Source organism: Lissotriton vulgaris, chromosome 7, assembly GCF_964263255.1.
Source record: "Lissotriton vulgaris chromosome 7, aLisVul1.2, whole genome shotgun sequence".
NCBI classification, from domain to species: Eukaryota; Metazoa; Chordata; class Amphibia; order Caudata; family Salamandridae; genus Lissotriton; species Lissotriton vulgaris.
The window spans coordinates 1,476,809,852-1,476,832,079 of record NC_141695.1 but is presented as its reverse complement, the minus strand read 5'-3'; the positions used below and the strand labels follow the sequence as shown (position 1 = coordinate 1,476,832,079).

The window sequence follows — 22,228 nt, the reverse complement described above, 5'->3', positions numbered from 1 at the left end:
ACCTCACCGCAAAGGAACCCGCAAGAAGCTCTAGGCAGTTGATGTGCAGTTGGAGTTCCTCCTCCGACCAACGGCCCCCCATCGTTATGTCACCACAGCGCGCTCCCCAGCCCGACCTGCTGGCATCCGACTCGATGATCAGGTCCGGACTGAATCCAAAGATCGCTCTCCCGTTCCACGCACTCATGTGCTCGATCCACCAACGCAATTCCGTCCTCGTCTCCTCCGTGAGTGAGATGAGTTCGGAATACGTTAGCCCCTTCCTGAGATGCTGCGCCTTCAACCGTTGAAGGGCCTGTAATGAAGGGGACCCGGGAAGATCGTTTGGATCGAGGACGAGAGGAGGCCCACAATACGGGCCAACTGACGAAGGGAGATTCTGTCCTTCCTCAGAACATGAGAGAGCTCTTTGCGAATTTTGGTCACTTTCTGCTGGGGAAGATTGATGGAGGCCGTCCCCGAGTCGATCAGAAAACCCAGAAAGGTGATCTTCGTTGCCGGGTGAAGCTCCAACTTCTGGGCGTTTATCACAAAACCCAGATCTTGAAGCAGAGCAATAGTCATGTTCAAGTTGAACCGGAGACGGTCGGTGATTGATCCAACAGCAGTATATCGTCTAGATATATGATCAATCGAACGCCCCTCTCTTGGAGAGTCTCCACCACCGGCCGGAGGAGCTTCGTAAAGCACCAAGGGGGTCGATGAGAGGCCGTAGAGAAGCGCTTGAAACTCGAAAACCACTCCGTCCCAGAGAAATTGAAGAAACCGCCGATGAGGCAGAAAATTGGGCACCGTGAGATAAGTGTCCTTCAAGTCCAGACGCACCATCCAATCTCCCTGGAGGAGAATATCGCGCAAGAGATGGATGCCCGCCATCTTGAAGTGGCGGTAAACCAGCCACTCGTTGAAGTCTCGCAAATGTATCACTGGGCGGAATACCTTGGCCTTCTTTTGGACCAAGAAAATATTGCTCAAGAATCCCGAAGGGTGAAGCAGGGACCTGCGGATCGCTCCTTTCCTGAGGAGATCCGCAACCTCGTTGCTGATCAGAAACCTGTCTTCTGCCAAAAATACCAATGGGCGAAGGTGAACCCTCTGACGGGGAGAACCGTAGAACTCTATCCGGAAACCCCTGACCGTTTGGAGAACCCAAGGGTCTGAAGTGATCTTGCGCCAGTTGTGGAGATGCTCCCGTAACCTTTTCCCCAGGACGGACGGGGAAAAAAGGGTAACACTCACCGGATGGGCCTCCTGGAGCGTTGGCTCCGCCTCTCTAGCCTTTGCCGCGCCCCTTTCCTCTACTGGGATAGAGGGATCCCTGGCGGCCGTCGTTCCAGCCGTTATTGCGACGCAGCAGGTTCTTGTTGTTGGGGCCTTGCTGGGACTGGTGGCCGGAGGAGCGACCCCGTCCTCTTACGGCCCCTGCAAAAACCCGTCCCAGGAAAATCTTCTTGATGGACGTCTGGGCCTTATCCAGAGCGGAAAAGGTAGTGACAAATTTATTGAGTTCTTCAATGAAGGGCTCGCCAAACAACTTTCCCTGTGCAATAGGCCCTGCTTCTGACGTGGCCAAATCCCCCAGTTTAGGGTCTACCTTAATGAGGAGAGACCTCCTCCGCTCAGCCGCCAATGCGCAGTTCGCATTACCCAAGTAGCATAGGGCTCGCTGGGCCCAACCTGCCACGACCTCCGTGGATAGCGCAGTTCCCGACTCCCTGGCCCTCTCGGCCAACTGGATGATCTGAGTCACAGGACCTACGGCGTCCAAGAGCTTATCCTTACGCCAGGAGCGATCTATGCCTTTTTTAGGGTCCTTCATGAACTTTGCAAAGAACGCGCAGAGTTTCTCATCTATGTCCGGAGTGGCAGCCACCCTGCCCTCCAGTTTCGGGCGAGGGCATTCTCCCCGCATATGGGTTCTAACCTCCTTCTCCAGGGGTTGGCGAATTTTACCTGCGGCGTATGCCGCCACCTTGGGATCAGGAATCCACTCCGACGACCTAGGGTGGTAAATTTTCGTCGGATCAAACATATCGGAGGTCCTGTCCTCCCCTTCCTGGGACCCCGATGAGTGGGACGCCGGGCGCCAAGGCCTACCCTTGTATCCCTCCTCATGCTCTGAGGAGACCTCTTACTCCGAAACACCCTCTCCCTCCACGGGGAAACCATCCTCCTGGTCTGTGTCCTGTGCTACCTCGTCGCCATCATCTCCGGGATAAAGTCCCTCCCAGCAGGGTACGTGCTTCAACGTCCGTGCACTCTTACGGAAAGAGTCCCTCAAACGATCAAACTCTTCCAGGTGCCCCGCGTGACGCTTAGCTGTCTTTTTACCCCCACCCTGCGTGCCTTTGGGTCCACGGTCCACAGGCACTGTGGTGCCAAACACCCCGGGGATGCTCTGGGCGAGAGCGTCCACTCTATCCCTCAGCGGCGCAAGCTGTGATAACGCGCGGCCCACCGCAAGCGGTAAGGGTTGTGTGAGGCAAAGCTCCTCCGCCTCCTGAATTGGGGGTTTAGACTGGTCTGAAGTCATCATTATTGAGGGTGAGAGCACCTAACACCTTTATATATCAATACAAGAAGGTAGCCCCCTCGCCGGTACTCAGGCAGCCTAGCTGTCAAAATTGAGGTGTAGTACCTCGTTTCCGCCACCAGATGGCGTTGCGCACGCACGCGCGCGAAGAAACGCACCGAAGCCGGTGTCAGGCGAGGGTTGGTGAGGACAGAACGAATCTGCCTCAGGGCGCCACACCGCTCGAGCCAGCTCGCAAAGGCAGCCTCTCCGTAGCACCTGGGCGCCCCTTAGAACCGGGAAAGCGCGCGAGCGCGCTTAACGCGGTCCGCGATGAGGCGGCAATGACTCGGCAAAGCAAAGCCTGATGCGCGTCAACAACCGCAGAAGCAGGGCAAACAATGCGCACCTAGACCGCAGAAGCAGAATATAATGCACAGGCAAATCGTAATGAGGCAAAAAACACAACACGTCAGAAAAGATAAATGAAGTGACTTATCTGACGAGCAGAGAAGAAAGAGAAAGCGGAAGGGACGTCAGCACCAGATATACGACAGACGACCTCGCCATTGGATGATGGTTGCTATGGACACTGTGCCCCATGTGCTTATGGGAGTTGTAGTTCTTATAAAGTTTTTGGTGATGTTACTTTGAACTTGCTATTTTAATAAAGAGAAGAAAGGACTGCATAATCCTCGCCTCCGTCCTGACATAGAATCAGAAAGACCTTCCCCACAAGAGACTATGCACTGGTGGTCTCAGCCAACATGAAAGTTACAATCAGCTAAACTTGGCAAGGGCACAATCAATCCTCCCAGGATGCGGGACAGAGAGAACGTGAAAACCGCACTCTTACCGCTTTGAGGATGACTGAAGACCGAAGGAGATATCCGGGGTTCTGCAACAGAATAATCAGCAGTGATGTTGATTGGCGGCTGCCATTTACCCTGTTCCTTGGGTGGCGCCTGAAACACGTACGGACGTGATTCGCGGAGATTGCCTGGAACTGTAGTTTTCTATAGAGTTTTCAGTTTCCGGGTTACCGGTCGTGTGTCAGTCAGCGTGTAACCGGACTTTCAAACCCTGCCAATACCCTTTGTCGAATAGAAATATGGGGTACCGTAGTGACCTAGAAAAATGAAGACAAATAATGGTGTAGTCCATGATGCACCATGGCTAACAGACTTCTTCCTTTTGGTTGTGTTTCGATGTTGTAGTTGATGAGCGGATTTTCAGAAGTTCTTGCACTGGATTCAAGTTTAATCAATATTTGGCAGACCTTGCTACTATCTCTTGCACTTTAGTTTTACATCATAGGTGAGGCCAATAGAATTATGCAGCACTGTAAGACGAATGTATGCACTAGGAATGACAAAATTATGTGCCAAGAAGAAGCCAATTATGCAGCGTATTGTGGCCAACTGTGTGGCAGTGTTATTTTAGTTGACATTAATGCTGTCTAAGCAGAAGTGTGACCTCATTGATACCCGAGTACAGCAATCAGCAACTGAAATGTGATCAGTTACACTCTGAAAAGGGTCTGCAATGAGTGGCACTGCATGTGGTGCTTTTATTAGTAACTTTTGTACTGTTTGAGCTAGAAAGGACTTTTTATGGTAATCTGTAAATTATGCAGCAGAAGATGAATTATGTGGCAGGTGTGTTCAATCCAAAATCATGCCTAAAATGCTGCGGCCACATAAATGCAGAATTCCAGTCACACCCATTGGTGGGTTCCACTTGTTCAAAGGACTTCAAACTGTGCACCCACGCTTCCTCTTATTGATATGAAGGGGCGCCAAGCTATGGTTAACAGGATCACTTAACACCTCTTATCAAAGACAAACATCATGCTAAAAATAGTGCTAATATTTTTTTTAAGTGGCTGTTAGTACTGGGGGTCTCTCGTTGGCTGAGGTAGGTACCTTAGTCCAAAGAGGGACCCTTGCTTCTAAGTCAGGGAAAGGAAGGACACCTTCTCAGATAGCCCCTGCTCACCCCCTCAGTAGCTTGGCGCGAGCAGCCAGGCTTATCTCCAAGGCAAATGTGTAAAGTATTTGCAACCACACTCTCAGTAACCTAGTGGTAACACCACAAATGGACTCCACACGAGTTTCATGAAAAACAAGCATATGTTTATAAAAACAAGATATACGATGAGACCACATGATAAAAATGCAACATGTGCGTACTTGTAATATTTCACCTTGCCGGTTATTAGGCCAGCAAGCCCTGGTAGGTTCTTGCAGTATTAATGGGCAATTCTCAGTGATCCAATGCAGTCCTAATGCAATGCTATGCAGTTTGTAATGCAAGAATCAGGCACTTTGTGATGTAAAAAATAATGCAGTTTGTAAGGCAACAATCAGGCAGTTCATAATGGAAAAGTAATGCAATTCGTAATGCAACAATCAGGCAGTTCGTAATGCAAAAATAATGCAATTCGTAATGCAACTATAAGGCAGTTCGTAATGCAAAAAAAAAATGCAATTTTTAATGCAACAATCAGGCAGTTTGTAATGCAAAAATAACATACTCCGACACCGATCGCGGTGCTCCGGACAGTCTCTATGTCACTCTTATTGACTCTTGATCAGCAACTGCCAAAATATGCCCCCAACTCTGTTATGATGGAAAATAAAGTGCAGCTCCACATTCCGGCCATGATAATGCCACTCTTCGGCAAGTACTGGCCGCGATACGGACTTGAGCGGAGGCTCACGCTGCAAAGAGGGAAAGGCAAAGAGCGTTTCTCTCGTAGCCCCCACCCCGCCTCAGGCGGCGACACATGCACGCTCGCTGAGCGTTACCTTGGGGTACGATCTCACTCTCCTCTCCTCGCGGCTATGGCCTCTGATGCGGCTTCGTTGATCTTGGGCACCAGAACTGTGACCCCCGACGGTGATGGTTCGAGGTCTCTCTTTGGCAAAGGCAGGCACGGGCCGGCGGCGGTAAATTCCAACAGCTCCTCTGGGGATGCCGGTCAGGGCAGATGGCAATGACAATCGCAGCACTTCTGGTCACGCTATCGATCAAAGCAGAGAACAAGACTGCTCCAGGACACACAGTCATGGGGCAAGTTCCCACGAAGGTCTCAGGCTGCCACAGGGCACACACACAGCGTCACTGAGACTCACTTAAGCCCCGGGTGCACACGATCACAGGGCAATCGTCTCAAAGGTTTCAGGCTGCACGAAGCACACACACACAGCATTGCTGAGACTCACTTGGACTCCGGGTGCCCACGATCACAGGACAATCCTCACGAAGGTCTCAGGCTGCAACAAGACACACCCACACAGCGTCGCTGAGACTCACTTGAGCTCCGGGTGCACACGATCACAGGGCAATCCTCACGAAGGTCTCAGGCTGCACGAAGCACACATACACAGCGTTACTGAGACTCACTTGGACTCCGGGTGCGCATGATCACGGGTCACGTCTTACGAAGGTCTCCGGCTGAAAAAAGCACACGCACACAGTGTCGCTGAGACACACTTGGAAACTTTTATGTTCCTGAGTTTCCACAACAGGGAGCCAGCTCTCCTCGGGCACTTCAGGACACAGCACACAGCAAAGCCTTTCAAGCAGGGGAACACAGCACACCGCAAAGTCCCTTAGCCTCTCTTTGGTTAAATCAGCAAACTGCAGGCCAGCCCCAGAACACACAGCAAGGGTCGGTCATTTCTTCTCTTCAGTCTCTTCAGCTGTTCTTCCTTGGCAGAGGTACCTCCTGACCACAAAGTAGTTTCAATCCTTTTCAATCTTGATCAGTCCAACGTTCTGGGGTTTCAGTACTTATAGTTATACCCCTAAATGTCTTTGAAGTCTTTGGGCCCGATTCACAGAACTAACTTAAGACAAAATCCTAAACTTACTACTTTTGGTATTCACAGAAGTTAGGATTTTGTCTTAAGTTTGTCTTAAGACAGACTTAAGACAGACTTAAGTTAGGATTTTGTCTTAAGTCTGTCTTAAGACAAAATCCTAACTTCTGTGAATACCAAAAGTAGTAAGTTTAGGATTTTGTCTTAAGTTAGTTCTGTGAATCGGGCCCTACATTTTCAGGGGGGTACTGACCCCTATCCAAACCAGTTCAGGGTGTCTCCCTGCCAGTGACACCTTCTTCCTTTGATTAGTGGGGGTCTGGATCCTCAATCACTTAGCAGGAGATGGGGCCACTGTTTTATGGCAGCAGCCCAGGCCTCTTCACCTCCAGGAGCTACTCCTCCCCCCTACACTCCAGATGCAGGTCAGCCTGTTGCTGTCTCACCTCCTCCCCTGAGTCGAGACATTCCCCAGATCCTATCACATTCAATTCCAGACAGTCAATCCACAACCAGGCAGAGATCAATCAATCAATGACGGCATTTATAAAGCGCGCTACTCACCCAGGAGGGTCTCAAGGCGCTGGGGGGGGGGGGGGGGGGGGGGGGGATGTTACTGCTCGAACAGCCAGGTCTTGAGCTGTTTCCTGAAGGAGAGATGGTCCTGGGTTCGCCGAAGGTGGGTGGGGAGGGAGTTCCAGGTCTTGGCTGCCAGGTATGAGAAGGATCTTCCTCCGGCGGTGGCTCTGCGGATGCGTGGTACGGTGGCGAGGGCGTGGCTGGTTGATCGTAGCTGGCGGGTGGGTGTGTAGAAGGTCATGCGGTCGTTGAGGTACTTGGGGCCCAGGTCGTGGAGAGCCTTGTGTGCGTGGGTCAGGAGTCTGAACGTGATTCTCTTGCTGACGGGGAGCCAGTGCAGGTCTCTCAGATGTCCGGTGATGTGGCTGTGTCGGGGGATGTCCAGGATGAGTCGTGCGGAGGCGTTCTGGATGCGCTGGAGTATTTTTTGAAGTTTGGCTGTGGTTCCGGCGTAGAGGGTGTTCCCGTAGTCCAGTCGGCTGGTGACGAGTGCCTGGGTGACGGTCTTCCTGGTTTTGGTGGGGATCCATCTGAAGATCTTGCGGAGCATGCGCAGGGTGTTGAAGCATGAAGATGAGACGGCGTTGACTTGTCTGGTCATTGACAGGGAGGAGTCCAGGATGAAGCCCAAGTTGCGTGCGTGGTCCGTTGGTTTGGGAGCGGTGCCCAGGGCCGGGGGCCACCAGGAGTCGTCCCAGGCGAGGGGGATGATCCCAGGATGAGGACTTCTGTCTTGTCTGAGTTAAGTTTAAGGCGGCTGCTCCTCATCCAGTTGGCAACGTCTTTCATCCCTTCGTGTAGGTTGGCTCTGGCGGTGGTGGGGTCGTTGGTGAGGGAGAGGATCAGCTGGGTGTCGTCGGCGTAGGAGATGATGTTGAGGCCATGTTGGCGGCGATGGCTGCGAGGGGGCTCATGTAGACGTTGAAGAGGGTTGGACTGAGTGAAGATCCTTGTGGAACGCCGCAGATGACTTCGGTGGCCTCGGATCTGAACGGGGGGATGCGGACTCTCTGAGGAACGAGATGATCCACTCCAGTGCTTTCTCTCTGATTCCGATGTTGCTGAGGCGCTTCACTAGGGTGCAGTGGCAGACTGTGTCGAACGCTGCAGAGAGGTCCAAGAGGATGAGGGCCACTGTTTCCCCGTTGTCGATCAGGGTTCTGATGTCGTCGGTGGCTGCGATTAGGGCGGTCTAGGTGCTGTGGTTGGCCCGAAACCCGGACTGCGAGGGGTCGAAGGATCCATTCATCTCGAGGAAGGCGGCCAGATGTCTGTTGACGGTCTTCTCGATGACTTGGGCCGGAAAGGGAAGGAGCGAGATGGGGCGGTAGTTCTTGAGGTCGATGGGGTCTGCCGTTGGTTTCTTCAAGAGGGCGGTAAGTTCGGCGTGCTTCCAGCTCTCCGGGAAGGTGGCGGTGTGGAAGGAGGAGTTGATGATGTCCCGGAGATGGGGTGCGATGATGGCGTCAGCTTTGTTGAGGACGTGGTGTGGGCAGGGGTCGGTTGGTGATCCGGAGTGGATGCAGTTCATCGTGCGGGTGGTGTCTTCGGTGTTGATCGGGGTCCAGTTGCAGAGGGTGGTGCTGGCAGGCGTTGGTTCGGCGGTGGGGTACGTGGTCTGTGCGTCGAAGCTGTTGTGTATGTCTGCGATCTTGCTGTGGAAGAACGCGGCGAGTGAGTCGCAGAGGTCTTGCGAGGGAGTGATGTTGTTGTTTCCGGTGCTGGGGTTGGAGAACTCTTTGACGATGCTGAAGAGTTCCTTGCTGTCGTGGGCGTTGTTGTCCAGTCGTTCTTTGAGTGCCGACTTCTTGGTGGCGCGGATCAGCTGGTGGTGTTTGCGGGTGGCGTGCTTGAGGGCGGTCCTGTTGTCTGTGGTCTGGTCGAGCTGCCAGGCTTTCTCGAGGGTGCGGCAGTTCTTCTTGGATTCCTTGAGTTCGTTGGTGAACCAGGGGGTTTTCTTGCTACCTGGTTCTGCTGGGAGGGTTCTTTAGTGGTGCAAGGTCATTGGCGCAGGCGGCCAGCCACTTGGCGAGGTTGCTGGCTGCTTCGTTTGGGTCCGCTGTGATCCACAGAATTGTTAGAACAATGAAATCGTCCACTTCTAAAAGCGTAGTTATAAACACATAATTCATAAACCACCTTCACAAAAAGAGGTGTTATTACATTGTGAGTTCAGGCCCACTAAACTTCACCTCTCCATCTGAAGCCTAAGGTAAGATAGGCTGGAAACATAGTACACAGCCTCCCCTATTCTGTCCTATGTGTAAGATGGCCTTGCAACAGTGAAAAACGAATTTGGCAGTTTTTCCCTGTCAGGACATGGTACACACCTTAGTACATGTCCTACCTTTCACATACAGAGAACCCTGCCCAGGGGGGTATCTTGGGCCAACCATAGGGATGTATGATGTGCATAAAAGGGTAGGTAAGGCCTGGCAAGTGGGTGCACTTGTCAAGACAACAAGGCAGTTTAACAAACTGTGCGCAGGCACTGCAGTGGCAGGCCTGAGTTCTCTCTTTAAGGCTACTTGTGTGGGTGGCACAGTTAGTGCTGCACGCCCACTAGTGGCATTTACATTACCAGCCCTGGCACACATAGTGCACTTTACTAGGGATTTTACTAGTAAGGCAAACATACCAATCATGGACAGCCACTTTACACATGGAGCACTTGCACTTTGACACTGATCAGCAGTGGCAAAATGCCCAAAGCATCTAAGTTGGCAACACCATGTCAGAAAAAAGGTCTAGGTGGAAGGCAAAAAGTTTAGGAATCTTTAGCCAGAAAGGGCCAAGTCCAACAGTGGCCATGAGCCACTGTGTAACAGGCAATTAGTGAAGTCTTTTACTAGTTCCCAAAATAACCCCAAACATCCCCCCCCTCATTTCTGATTAATGATCGCACTGTAGACACCATAGGGGTGACAGGTCTGCCAAAAACCTCTGTGCTTGAATTGTGAAGCATGCTGCAAGTGGTCTAATTTCTTGGGAAACCCCTTCAGCCAGTCCTGGCATTTTAGCTAACAGCACATTTCACTTTAGGACTTGTAATTTCTTAATTAACATTATTTGGACAAGTTCAAAAATATTTGCATGCAAAGTGATTATGGGTAAAAACAAAAACACAAACAAGTCGGAACTGGCTGAAGGTGTCAAACGTTACATTGAGCCTGTTGTCCGTGGTATGATAATGTGCAAAGTAAAAGGCAAGAATTAACACTTGCTAAACTGTTGTCTCCTTTGCTTCCAGTATTGTTTCAATTTGATATATGGGATTTATTGTGAGGAAAACTTAACAGAGGACATTGCTTTTGGAAACTTCTTTTAACATATGCCTCTCCCCCTTGTTCTCACTTGAAATGTCTATCGGTCTTGCTTTGGTTATCCTGTATTTATCTGTTGTGAAAAATTGAAAAGCACTATGCAAATCAGACGTGTCAACATTTGTTTTTTAACCTGCTTGCAAGATATACAGACTATGTGGTAGATTTTCAAACATCTTGCGCTGGGTTAGCATCACAAAAGTAACAAAAAACAGCAGAATGTTTTTTTACCAATTTACTTTCCAGCGTAAAACTTGTTTTGCATTGGAAAGTACCCTACAAGTAACGCAAAGCAGCGCAAAGTATTGCTTTGCGCTACTTTACGCCTAGGGGGCATTACATGAGTGGTACATGAGTGTTCCCATTCAACCACCCATGCCTTTTAACGCAAAACCCTATCTACAAACAATTGTAGACAGGGTTTAGTGCCAGAAGCTAATGGCATCTGAAAGGAGGCATTAAGAGGAGAAACGTTTACATTTCTCCTTTCTTTTCCAACTTTGTTTGCTTACTGCACTGTGCCCTCACCTACAAAGCAGGAAAAGTGTTTGAATTTGTCTAGTCATGACATTTTGTACAGGAAGGTTACCCTTCCTGTACAAAACATATGCTAGACTCAGACACGCACGTTAGCGATATGGCGCTAAGGTGCAGGCCTGGAGCAATGCAGCTGAAATCAGCACTGGCGCCAAAGAAAGGGGAGGAGAGACGATATCTCTGTAGATTTGGCGCTCTCCTGCTCCCTCCCTGTCACGCAACGCAGCATGGCCTGTTTGTGGGCTGCGCTGCATTGTGTGCCTCTTTTGAAAATCTGGCCCTAAGTACGAGGAAAATATGGTTGTCATTTTGGAGGGCCCTTAATGAATTTTTTTCACAAGAGAGGTGTGGCAATAAGAAATCTGAAGACCATTGCACTAGTTGTTGTACACTGGGCATTTCCTGTTCTTCCAGGTGTCAGTGATGACCCCAGTAGCAGTATGAAACACCATAGGAAAAGGAAGAATTTTTAACTTTTTTTCTGTGAGGAAGTTTCAATCTTCCAGGCATGTGATCTTATGTGTTGTATTTCATACATTTTATCACTCTAGCTCATGAAACATTAAATTGTATTGTCCCATCAGCAGTTCACAAAACTGGTAGACTCAGCGCTATGTATAGGCACACCGCTTTACGTTGCCACGTTAGCAATAAATTATCGAGATTGTGTTGCACTAGCTTGCCCGATGATATTAAACTAGCCAACATCCCAATAATGAATCAATATGTTTAGTTTGAATGTGTCACCTACTTTATCTCACTGTTGTATTCCTCGAACACCTAGTGATCACCTTTCAGGCTGTTTAGGCAGATTGCAGCTACCCATCACTTGCAAACCAACATATGATCGAAACATTTGCATCAGTGGTTAATTTGGGCCGGTGCTTTCCGGTGCTTAGCACTGGCACTTAATTATCAGGGCCGCGTCTTCATGCATTGCTGCACGTCATGGACTTTCTCTTACCTCACTACTGGTACTGGACTTGGCAGTGTCACAGTGTTAGTGTTATTTTATGGAACTCGTCCGCAGTATCTGCTTCTGAGCTCGTCCGCCAGTCTCAACCCAGTCTCATTAATATACAGTCCCAGTGAGAGTCAGTGTAATCTATGTTCCGCGAACCGCTGCAGCAGTCCCATTCCTAAAACTTTCAAGTGGCCCCTTGGTGGCCATGGATTCTTTGCCAGGCATCCTCTAGAACAGTAATGGGCACAGTCCTCAATGTATGCATGTTATCATTCTGCCCACAGGTCATACACTGTTCAACATACCCTGTTATTAGTTTATGTTTAATTGGCCATCAATAAACTTCCCTCACACTCGCTTTAGTGTTAATAAGCCCAATGTGACCTTCACGGGCAATGAAGATACAGCTCAACTCTCATTACACAAAACCCTTGCAATGAGGGATGATGATGGACCACATGTCATTCACCTCTGCATTCCACCTTTGTTTACCTTAACCTGAAACAAAGCATGATCACTCTCCTTTGCCTTTATCCACGAATTGCATGTTAAATATATATCAATCACCAGGATAACTGCTCTCTCATGCTGGCTGTTGGCATTCACCACTTCTTTCTTCAGCAGACAGCTCAGTGATCCATCGGAACATTTTTCATATGTTTGTCGCCACTATTGTAGTCTGAAGATTGGACTGTAGAAAGTAGTTTAATGCTAAAACAACCCAGAATAGGGTAATGTGTGTTAGCAAAAGATCAGCGTGTACCCTCAGTTGGACAGAGAGAGGCAGACACGTGTGTACCTCATGTCAGATGAGACAAGAGTGCAGTGTTTTAGTAGCATTAAGCTTGGGAGATATGGTATACGGTATTACATCTGGCTTTTAGCAGTGCCAGTTGAAGATGTGGTTGGAGCTAATAAAGTGGGGGAGCCAGTGGAGGAATTAGGTGGAGCCGGAGAAAAGTGGGTGTGGCCTCCGACAAACATTTGAGCACTTGCACTTTATATTTCACAAATCAAGCACTGGTTTGCATCAGCTAAGTGCAGGTTATTTGCTCTTCACTAATGCTTAAAGATTTTAGAAATTTGTCAACTTCCTCCAGTATTCTGAACTAGATCATTGATAGGGCAAAAAAAAATTGTTTATAAAGGATTACTGATTATTTTGCCTATTTTATTATTTCAAAATTGTGCAAAAGAAGCCACTCTATAGCTTCCTAGTAACTTGGATGTTTCAGTCATGCCATCAAGGTAACTATTCAACAGCCCGTAAGGACCAATAACAGCTATTTTGAGCGTAAAAGTTAAACAGGGCTACCTTATCAGATTGCCCCTCCGTTTCTCCACCTTGGGTAGGCTGGAGAAGTACAGGATTCTTTCGGAACTGGATGGCAGCATCCTTGGACTATTCATTCTGCCCTGAAAGTCCTAGAGCGAGCATCACACAGCTGGAATATAGAAACACACATGATTTGCTGCTGTGGAGAAATAATGCTCCTGGGTGCTCCACCAGACACGTCAGAGATGGTCAAACGCACATGATGCCTTCTGTGCAGTGTGGGACTGGCAAACACATATGACTTTTAGCTGCCAGCCTAGGCCTTGGTTATGTTATCAGCTCACACGACAGACGACACACAGGCAAGCACCACTCCTCCCAGATTACGGAAACACACAGCACTCATCTGACACATACTTCATGCACAATCTCCTCTAGGTGCCGCATACACACCCCGCATGCATCATCCTGCACTCACCAAACAGCCCTCATACAGTCATCACATACTAAACATGCATCCCATCCAAAGCACAACCACTTCACATTCAACAAACCCACACTGGTCACCACGACCCCAACATTCAGCCGATACTCTCCTCTTGCAGTGCACACAGTGCAGGTGCCCCCCGAGCCTTCTGCAACCCTATAGCACTTTTCGACGTGCTGCGCCCATCTGCACTGATGCATTTTAAGGAGCTGGCTGTATATTATTCTCCATCAGTAACCACTTGCGTGGCTCTGCTTTGCTCAGTCGTTTTTCTTCAGATGTCCCCAATTCCCTACCTTGTTTCAGGCCCAGGGAGGACCCGGCCTGGCAGTTCGGGTTGGGCTGTTACCATGGGGAGCAGGGTCAAGACTGATGTGCAAATGGCTAGGTTTAAACTGGAACGGCATGGGGAACGAAAAAAACCAATGGATTTAGTCCCAGATTTCAGTACTGGGGCGATTGTTTGACATTGTTCAACATTCTGTCCATCAGTTGTTCTTTTTGGGATCCCATTCTCCCTATCGGCAGGCCGGTGATCAGAAGTACCAAGTTTTGACAGAACCATCACTCTAATTCACAAAGTGTACCTCTTTTTCTACTTTTCCCCACAGATTCCTTAATGTTTGATCTTTACTCATGAAATTGTAGGTCAGACAACAAGACCCAGGAGTGTAACAGCTACCAGATCATACTGGAGAAAGACGAGGCGATGAAGGTGCCTACGGTGCAGTCCCTGCTGCACAGATCATTCCTCTCCTATGACTTAACATTTGATGAGGTAAGCACTCATGAGCTCTTGAGGATATGATATTAGTTGACTCTATGAAAAGGCCAGAAAAGCACACCCTGACGCCCTTTGCACCTTATAATATTTGTAAGGAGCAAAACCCATTTTATACAGAAAATTTGTTTACAATCCACTCAAGTAACAGTTTGGAAGAGGTGTTCCTTCCCTAATCTTCTCCATCTATCTATTTACTTACAATGCTTTTTAAATTAACTCACATATGATCTATAACAATGACATCAAATGGTCACTTATTACTCAGCTAATATAATTATTCCTTATTGCAGGAAATATTAGATTAATGCATGGATTGGAGCACAAGACTAAATTTAACAACGAATAACCCTGGATTAACCACTAACCTTGGATTCGAGAGTAGTGTGCTACTCACTGTAAAGTGCTTCAATGCAAGTGGTCTATAAAAGGAAATACTAAACAAAACAAGAAATACAAGAGGGGAGTGTTTACCAGTGTGGCCTTTTTGACAGCAGGGTGTGTAAAACAGCAAGTTGGAACTTTTTGTGTAAAATAAAATTCTTTGGAGGTGCAACACACTGTGTGCTTTCCAGAAAGCAATTATGTTGTGGCCAGTGTGATGCCTCTCCCTATCTGTTCTGCGTCTCTTGAGAAGTGGCTTAGGTAGACCAGGAGAGTCCAGGAAAGCAGGGATAACTGACTGCACTATAAATAATTTCAATTTAGATCTCCTGTACCTAAGCTATGTTTAAGCTAGATAGTTGCCTTCCTCAAAAGGCGTACTGTATGCTCTCGCTGACTTTCTTCAATTGCAGCAGGAGCCCAGTCAGACTGGAGCTATGATGTTTTGGATCTGTGAATCCAACAATTTACACCTGCCAAAATCTCTTTTGGACGGTGGAAATTCTGCCCCTTCCGCCAAAAGTAATGGAACATGTAGAAAGGAAGGCCTTGAACTTTCTATTGAAAATACCACCCAGATATTAAAATAGTTCTATGCCTTAAGATATGGTTATAGAAAGTTTCTTGATCCAAAAAGCGTTAGCACCTTAAGAGGTGAAATGTGTTTCAGCATGTGCTGGTGGTCTTTTGAAAATCTAAGGCTATTGTTGTGTTTTTAAACTGTGTTTCTTTGCTTCCGGTGTTTCAGATCCCTTTCTGTCTGATGCTACAAATGCCACGGTTTGGGAATAAGTATAAGATGTTCCCCACCATATTCCCTTCTTTGGAGCTTGATATCACAGATTTGCTCTACAGCAGTGAGTATGACCTACTTAGTATTCTGGGCCTTCACTGGTTTGATACCCCAATACTCAATGCTGAGGTGCTTGCATACAGGGAAATTTAGAGATTTATACACAGACCTGTCCACTGAAAGAGTGGGTGGACTGGGTTACAGTTCCTCGTGTGTCAGGTGTCTGCTTTGTGAATGATTCTGTCAAAGCCTGATCACTTTTTTAGAGCCTCTACCCATCTCAGATATACTCCGATTTTTTCACAGTCGAGTTGATTTTGTCCAAAGCAAATATTCACCCATAATGTTGTTGAAAAGAAAATGCGCCACATTATGATATTGGGAAGTGGTGAAGACCACATTTTATATTTATTTATCTGTGTTTAAAATAATGCTGCTTTACCTCATAATATTGCAGCACGGTATAGAGAACTTTACGTATGTAAGATATGTTTACATAGAAAAATATCAAACCAGAAAATATTCAAGGAAAGGGCAGGGTTAGGAGGGGAAGGAGGAAGGAGAAAGAGGGGAGAGGAGAGCAGATACCAGCACAGAAGAAGTGTTATATTCCATATAATTATCATAATATAGGCCCCGGTAATCTCATTACCCTTCACCTATATTTTCTCCCTACATTACATTTGTCATGGTTTACAGGGACTGACCTTTTACCTGGATATTACACTGCATTCTGAACCCGGGTTTTCCCTAGTTTGAAATCTCATCCATTATGCATGAGGAATCTTGGAAGCACAGCAGGACTACCATCTCCTGTATAAAATCTATGAACAAAGTTCATGCCCAACGCCTTCCTTAGGCCGACACAGTAATACAGGAAGGTAGGACCCCTGGAGAGACCTATGGGTATATATACATCACATCTTGCTAAGATAAGGCAGAGGAGACAGCGACTTCCCGGCCGACACACTGACCAGAGACGCTAAGGTTCCTGCATGCAGACACTCCAGCTCGCAGTGGTCTAACATCCCTCGTGGCGTGTTCAACTCAAGGCCAGGACAGGGTCCCACAGTCTCTCACTTCAGGTAATGTGGTTGACTAAATCCTAGAGGGATTCTTGGCTCAACACTTACATACATGCTAGGTACACCTAGGTACATCTAGTTAGGGAGGCTTCGTAGGAGTATGCATTTTTTTATCATGTGTTTTATATATTCATATGTATTCATGACTGTGGTAAGATGGGAGAGCTATACCATCCATTTACCTTTATCGTACTGCTAATCAATTGCAACATCCAGCACTTCCAGTTTGCGGGGACTCTAAGTCCCAGTGTGCCCTGCTTCCAGGAGGGAGGAGCCTGTCACCGCCATCGTGCTAAAAAGCGCTACGAATCACTGCGGCGATAGGACAGGAAGAGACAGGGCAGGGCCATCCCATTTCCATTTTTGGCTTGGGAGAGGTTTTGACGCTATGGCCGCCATGAGACTATTGGCCCGAAATTTAAGGTACTGTTTCTGCTCGCCTTGCCTATTGAGGTTGTAAAACTATTTTCGATCTATCTGGCAGATTCGGTTGGATTGTTGGATTGCTGGACACTGTGGACATTCCTTTTTGTTACCTTCTTTTGACCCTCTGTAGTTACCAGGGGATGGAGGGTTGTGGGTTAAAGCTGTACTGTTAAAGCTCAGTGGTATCATTGTTTCCAGATTTAGGGGAGGCTAGTAAATCTATCGCTTGGCGGTTAAATTTAGGGATTATGGGATATGGGAAAAAGAAAGATACCAGAAGAAGGTGAGGATGAGGGGATGCTGGAGGGACTGGAGCAAGCAGATGTAATAGGGGGAAAAAGGCAAGGAAGCTTCAAAAAGGTACAGGTAGTAATTGTGTTATGGATCGTATTGACACCTTAATCAGCGAATGTGAGGGAATTCTAGAGTCTTCTCCCCGGGCACTACCTACCTGCAATAAACCCCACCCCCAGCCGAGCAAACCTTCCAACCTTGCTATCCCCGCTGTTTCAGAAATCAAAAAACAAAGTACCGGTCTCTTACAATGAAAAAGGGGTAAATGAGCAAAGGGTAGAACTCCCGCTTAATACCAGCCCAATCACGGCCCAGCTTAACAACGAACATATTGACCCTATAACTATCTGCACTAATAGGTTTCAGCCCCTGATAGATCTAGCCTACCATGAAGAAGGGGAGGACGGTCGGCCCCTGTCGGCCCAGGCTCCACCCATACCAGACACACAAAACCTAAGGATAGGGCTAGGCAATCCTGAGTCAGGGCAGGATGTGATTCAATTGGTCACTAAGTTATGGTTAGAAGTGGGCTCCCTGAGAGGTAAGATAGTGGAGTTAACCGAAATGTTCAAACTACTATCCCTAGATCCAACCTGAAGAGGGAGGGCCGAGGTTACAGAAAGCAGTCTCCAAGGGTGTTTGCAAGGTACTTCCCAGATTATTCCATTGGCAGCCCTGGCTAGTGCTACAAAGGATAGCAAGGACAATCCTATTAGGCCAACAATCCCCCTAGGAAGGGTAATTACAAGGGCAAAGGAAACACCACCTACCGACGACCAAGCATCCACCACTCGGGGTAGGTGGTACCTCGATTAACCCATATTAGACAGTTGCATTTAAAGATCAGACCTCTCCGTAGAAATACTCCCTTGCATGCTGACAATCCAGAGGCAGCCCTCCTGTCGGGGAAACGAGATCAGTGCCTACTCCAATTATCTAGTACCCATAGAATATATATGGTAAATGTACCCAAGTTGGATGCAAAGAGAGGTATATGGAATGAAGATTCCCTCATAAATAAAGCCATTCACTGGATACAGCATGTTAGGGGATGTCGTTCAGTGATTAGGGAGGACAAATCAAGCAGATTAAATTCTCTGTATAATCCTCAAGATTGGATTGAGCTCACCATGACTAGGGCAGACCTAGTGGAGAACCTTTTTGCACTTGAATTTCATACCACCGCGCCAGGGCATTCACCAATACAGTTTAGATGATTCCCTCAGAGTAGCAGGAGTAATCATATAACATGGCACAGGCCATCTGCTATGCGGGGTGGCTCTACCCTCGAGTTGAATGATTGACTGTGGAAGGAAAGGCCCCTAATGCAAGATGAAGAACATATAAAAGATTGTCCTAACTTAAGGTATAGTATCCTGAGTCCTCTATAGTAGGGATGGGCCAAATATCAAAGACCACCCAGGTGATCACAACCCCGGTAGCCGCTGAAATGGGGGCGGGTAGCCTGGCTTTGTGTTCTCATAATGGGTCAATATTTTCACTTCTAGGCCCAAGTAAGGGTTCTTTGCTGTCCTGAAACATCGCAAGCTTGCGCTCGAAGATGAGCTCTCCTGAATGGCTCACCTTTATTGAGGGGTATGATATCTGCTTGTTCCAAGAAACCTGGGCAGATGCTCCCCTATTTTGTGTAGGTTATTTGAATTACTATATCCCAGCTAGTAAAGGCACAAAAAGAAGACCATCAGGGGGGTTGATAATCTGGGTGCGGCAAGATCCAGGGCTAAATATACATGTGCTTCCCCAACAGTGCAATGACATCCTGGCAGTTAGATTGACCATGGGTTCCCAGTGGACTATGGACATCTACAACGTCTATGTGAGAGGTACCAGAGGGAAGAAGTCGGGGGTTTTGGCGGCCCTTGACGAACTCCTTGACCCACACCTGAAAACCTCAAACATTGTAGTTGCGGTGGACCCCAATTCAACATTTGAGCCCCTCACCAGGGAGGAGGTCAATCTCACAGACGAGGAAGATGTTAGGTGGGGTATCCCTAAACTGGAGTTGGACCAGATTCCCAGGTGGACGGATGTGGCTATCCAAATTAACTCCATTTGTATGGAGACGGGTTTGTGGGATGCCAATGGCCGCACACCTTCTGATAGATTGGGGGCTAAAACATTTGCCAATAGGTACAGAGCTAGCAGGATAGATTATGTACTGGTTAGTTTGGCACTTTGGCACGCCCTTAGAGATTATTCAGTTATAGACAGGTTAGAAAGTGATCATAATCCCCTGTGTGTGACCCTGAATTTGACCAAGCATAAGACACCTACCCAAATTGAAAACAAGTACTCTTCAAGTGAAGTCATTCTATCCAACGATATGAGATGCCATAAATGGGTTAAAGTAATTGAGATGCCTGAATTGCTGGAAAGCATTGAAAAGGGTATGGATGGTGCAATACGCGAGCTAGAGGTCTGTGTAGTAGACTCTTTGGCCCTAGAGCAATCTACTCGCACCCATAACAATCTATATACCCACTTGCGTACTCATTTCTTCATGCAGGGCTGGAACAAAAAGGCTACAAATAGGAAAGATGGTTTAACAAAGAAAGTCGTCAAGAACGTGTGGTTCTGGGGAATGCAATAAAAGTAGGTGACCCGCTGGCTGTGCGAAGAGCCAGGCATGTCTGTAGGGCTACCCAAATAAAGGTGAAGAGAACATGGGACGACAAAAGATGGCAGGAACTTAGGGAGGCCTGTGCAATGAAAAATACCAAACAGTTCTGGAATGTGTACAAATGGGACAGAGGAGGGCAGGCCAGTCAGCCCCAAAATCATGTGACACAGACTGACTGGGTGAACCACCTCAAACCCCAATATGCTGCAAGTACAATTGAAGAAGTGGGTATTATAACCATGTCATTCTATCAGGATGGACATGGAAGCGACACTTAACACCATAACGCCAGGAAAGGCTCCAGGCCCGATGGTATCCCCGGGGACGTATTCCTGTATGACAAGGATAGATGGTGCCGATATATCCTATTGTTGTCTAATGCTATAGCCCAGGGAGACTCAGCATCTTGGAAAGGAGCGGAAATTATTCTGGTTAACAAAAAAGGGGACAAATCAAGCCCAGGGAACTATAGGCTTATCAGTTTAATTGACTGCCTACAGAAGGGAATGGGGTGCCTAGTGCTTAATAAAATACAAGAGTGGATTGATGAATTTAATGTCTTATCTCCACTGCAAGCTGGGTTCATTGCTTATATAAGCACTATTGATCAAGTGTTTAGGTTTACCCTGCTATATTGGAACATGGTAACTTTGGGCAAGGGTAGCCTGTATGCTGCTTTCGTTGATCTTAAGTCAGCGTTTGATCTTGTGCCTCGTGCCAAACTGTGGGGTACTTTACAAGAACTAGGGCTGCCCCCTGAACTACTTACACTTATTATTAGATTGCATGAGGAAAATACTGCCAAAATTAGATGGGACAGGCAGGGGGAGGTCACCGAATCTTTCCCCGTAGAGAGAGGAGTGCATCAGGGATGTGTGATGGCGCCGACTCTATTTTCCCTATTCATTACCGGAATAATGTTGCGTTTGACATCTGTCCCCACCTATGTCCCAAATCTATCAGGTGAAAAAATCCCCATACTAAAGTTCGCGGACGACATATTGATCATCTCCAAGACCCCTAGTGGTCTCCAGAGAGCTCTAACTATTTTCCATGAGTTCTGTACGAAGCAAGGCTTGGAGGTCAATGTGTCAAAAACTAAACTAATGGCCTTTAATCCGCATAGAGCCTATAAAGGGGGTATTTAAATAAATGAACTGCCGCTAGAGCAAGTTAAAGAGTTTACATATCTGGGGTTAATATTCAGGATGATTTGAAATGGAACCACCAGATTGGAAAGGCATCTCTTAAGCACAGGCAACGGTCAGGGGTTCTGCACAGGGAACATAATTCATCTCATTCAAAGCCAATCAGCCCGGTACTCGAGATTTATAACCTGAAAGTTATTAGCTTAGCCTTCTATGGCTCAGAGCTATGGGGGTGTGAGAATCTTTCCGCGCTGACATTAGCGGAAAATGAATTCTTGAGAAAAATTACCAGGCTACCACAGAGCACTCCAACTCGTCCATTACACTATGATCTTGGGAGGAAACCCATTGCAGATTTAGGCAAACTGCGTCCCCTTTTGTACTGGCAGAGGCTATGGACTACTCCCGAACTAGATGTGCACGCGCTTAAGTTTCTCTCAGTAATTAGGGTTGATACCTCTCACAGAATAAAATGGTTATGGGCAGTGTGAGACAGTCTAGCAAGTATTGGTATGATTTCACTGTGGGAGGACCCAATAAATCCCAATTTTCCCACTAAAAGGATCTTGAAGGAGAAATATTGGGAAAGGGTCCAGTTGAAGATACTTAGAACCTGCGCCCTCGCTAACCGAACCTTTCTTGGAAAGTAAACCAATACCAAGTCTGGAGCTCTATTGGGACCTAATTACAAAGCCGCTCGACTGGAAATTATACTTCCAGTTTAGAGAGGGTACTCTGCCACTAAGCTCATTAACTTCCAAATGGGCTAATTCTACTGTTGAAACTTGTCCGGTATGTCATCTTAGTAATGAGTCACTGGCCCATTTTTTATTTGTTTGTACTGGTTACGATGCACCACGTCGGGGTTGGTTGGCACCAATCTGTAAGCTCTTAGGCACAAGAAGGGCTAATGAAGCTGGTGGAATCCTTAGACACATTACCAACGATTGCCACAGCAATGGCTAAATTCTTGGGGTGGTCTTGGGCCATAAGAATAAACTCCCTTCGCCTTCCCAAAGCTAACTAAGTAGGGTCTAACTGTACATAACCCAGATATCATAGAAGAAGCCAACTTAATTTGAGAACCAGCCTAGTGTAAATATGCTTTGCAATTTCCAAAAACGAATTTTTAACTGTGTTTTATATCAAGTTTTAACATCTGAATTTAATG

General features: G+C 47.4%; 1 protein-coding gene across 1 annotated transcript in view; it reads left to right on the top strand.

Moving 5' to 3' along the window:
• LOC147705833 (ubiquitin carboxyl-terminal hydrolase CYLD-like) overlaps positions 1–22,228 on the top strand; it is a 199,882-nt gene that overhangs the window by 149,288 nt on the left and 28,366 nt on the right. The window contains exons 7-8 of the mRNA XM_086932277.1: positions 14,154–14,283; positions 15,419–15,527. Coding sequence (XP_086788403.1) covers positions 14,154–14,283; positions 15,419–15,527 — 239 coding nt within the window. The remainder of the gene's footprint in view (positions 1–14,153; positions 14,284–15,418; positions 15,528–22,228) is intronic.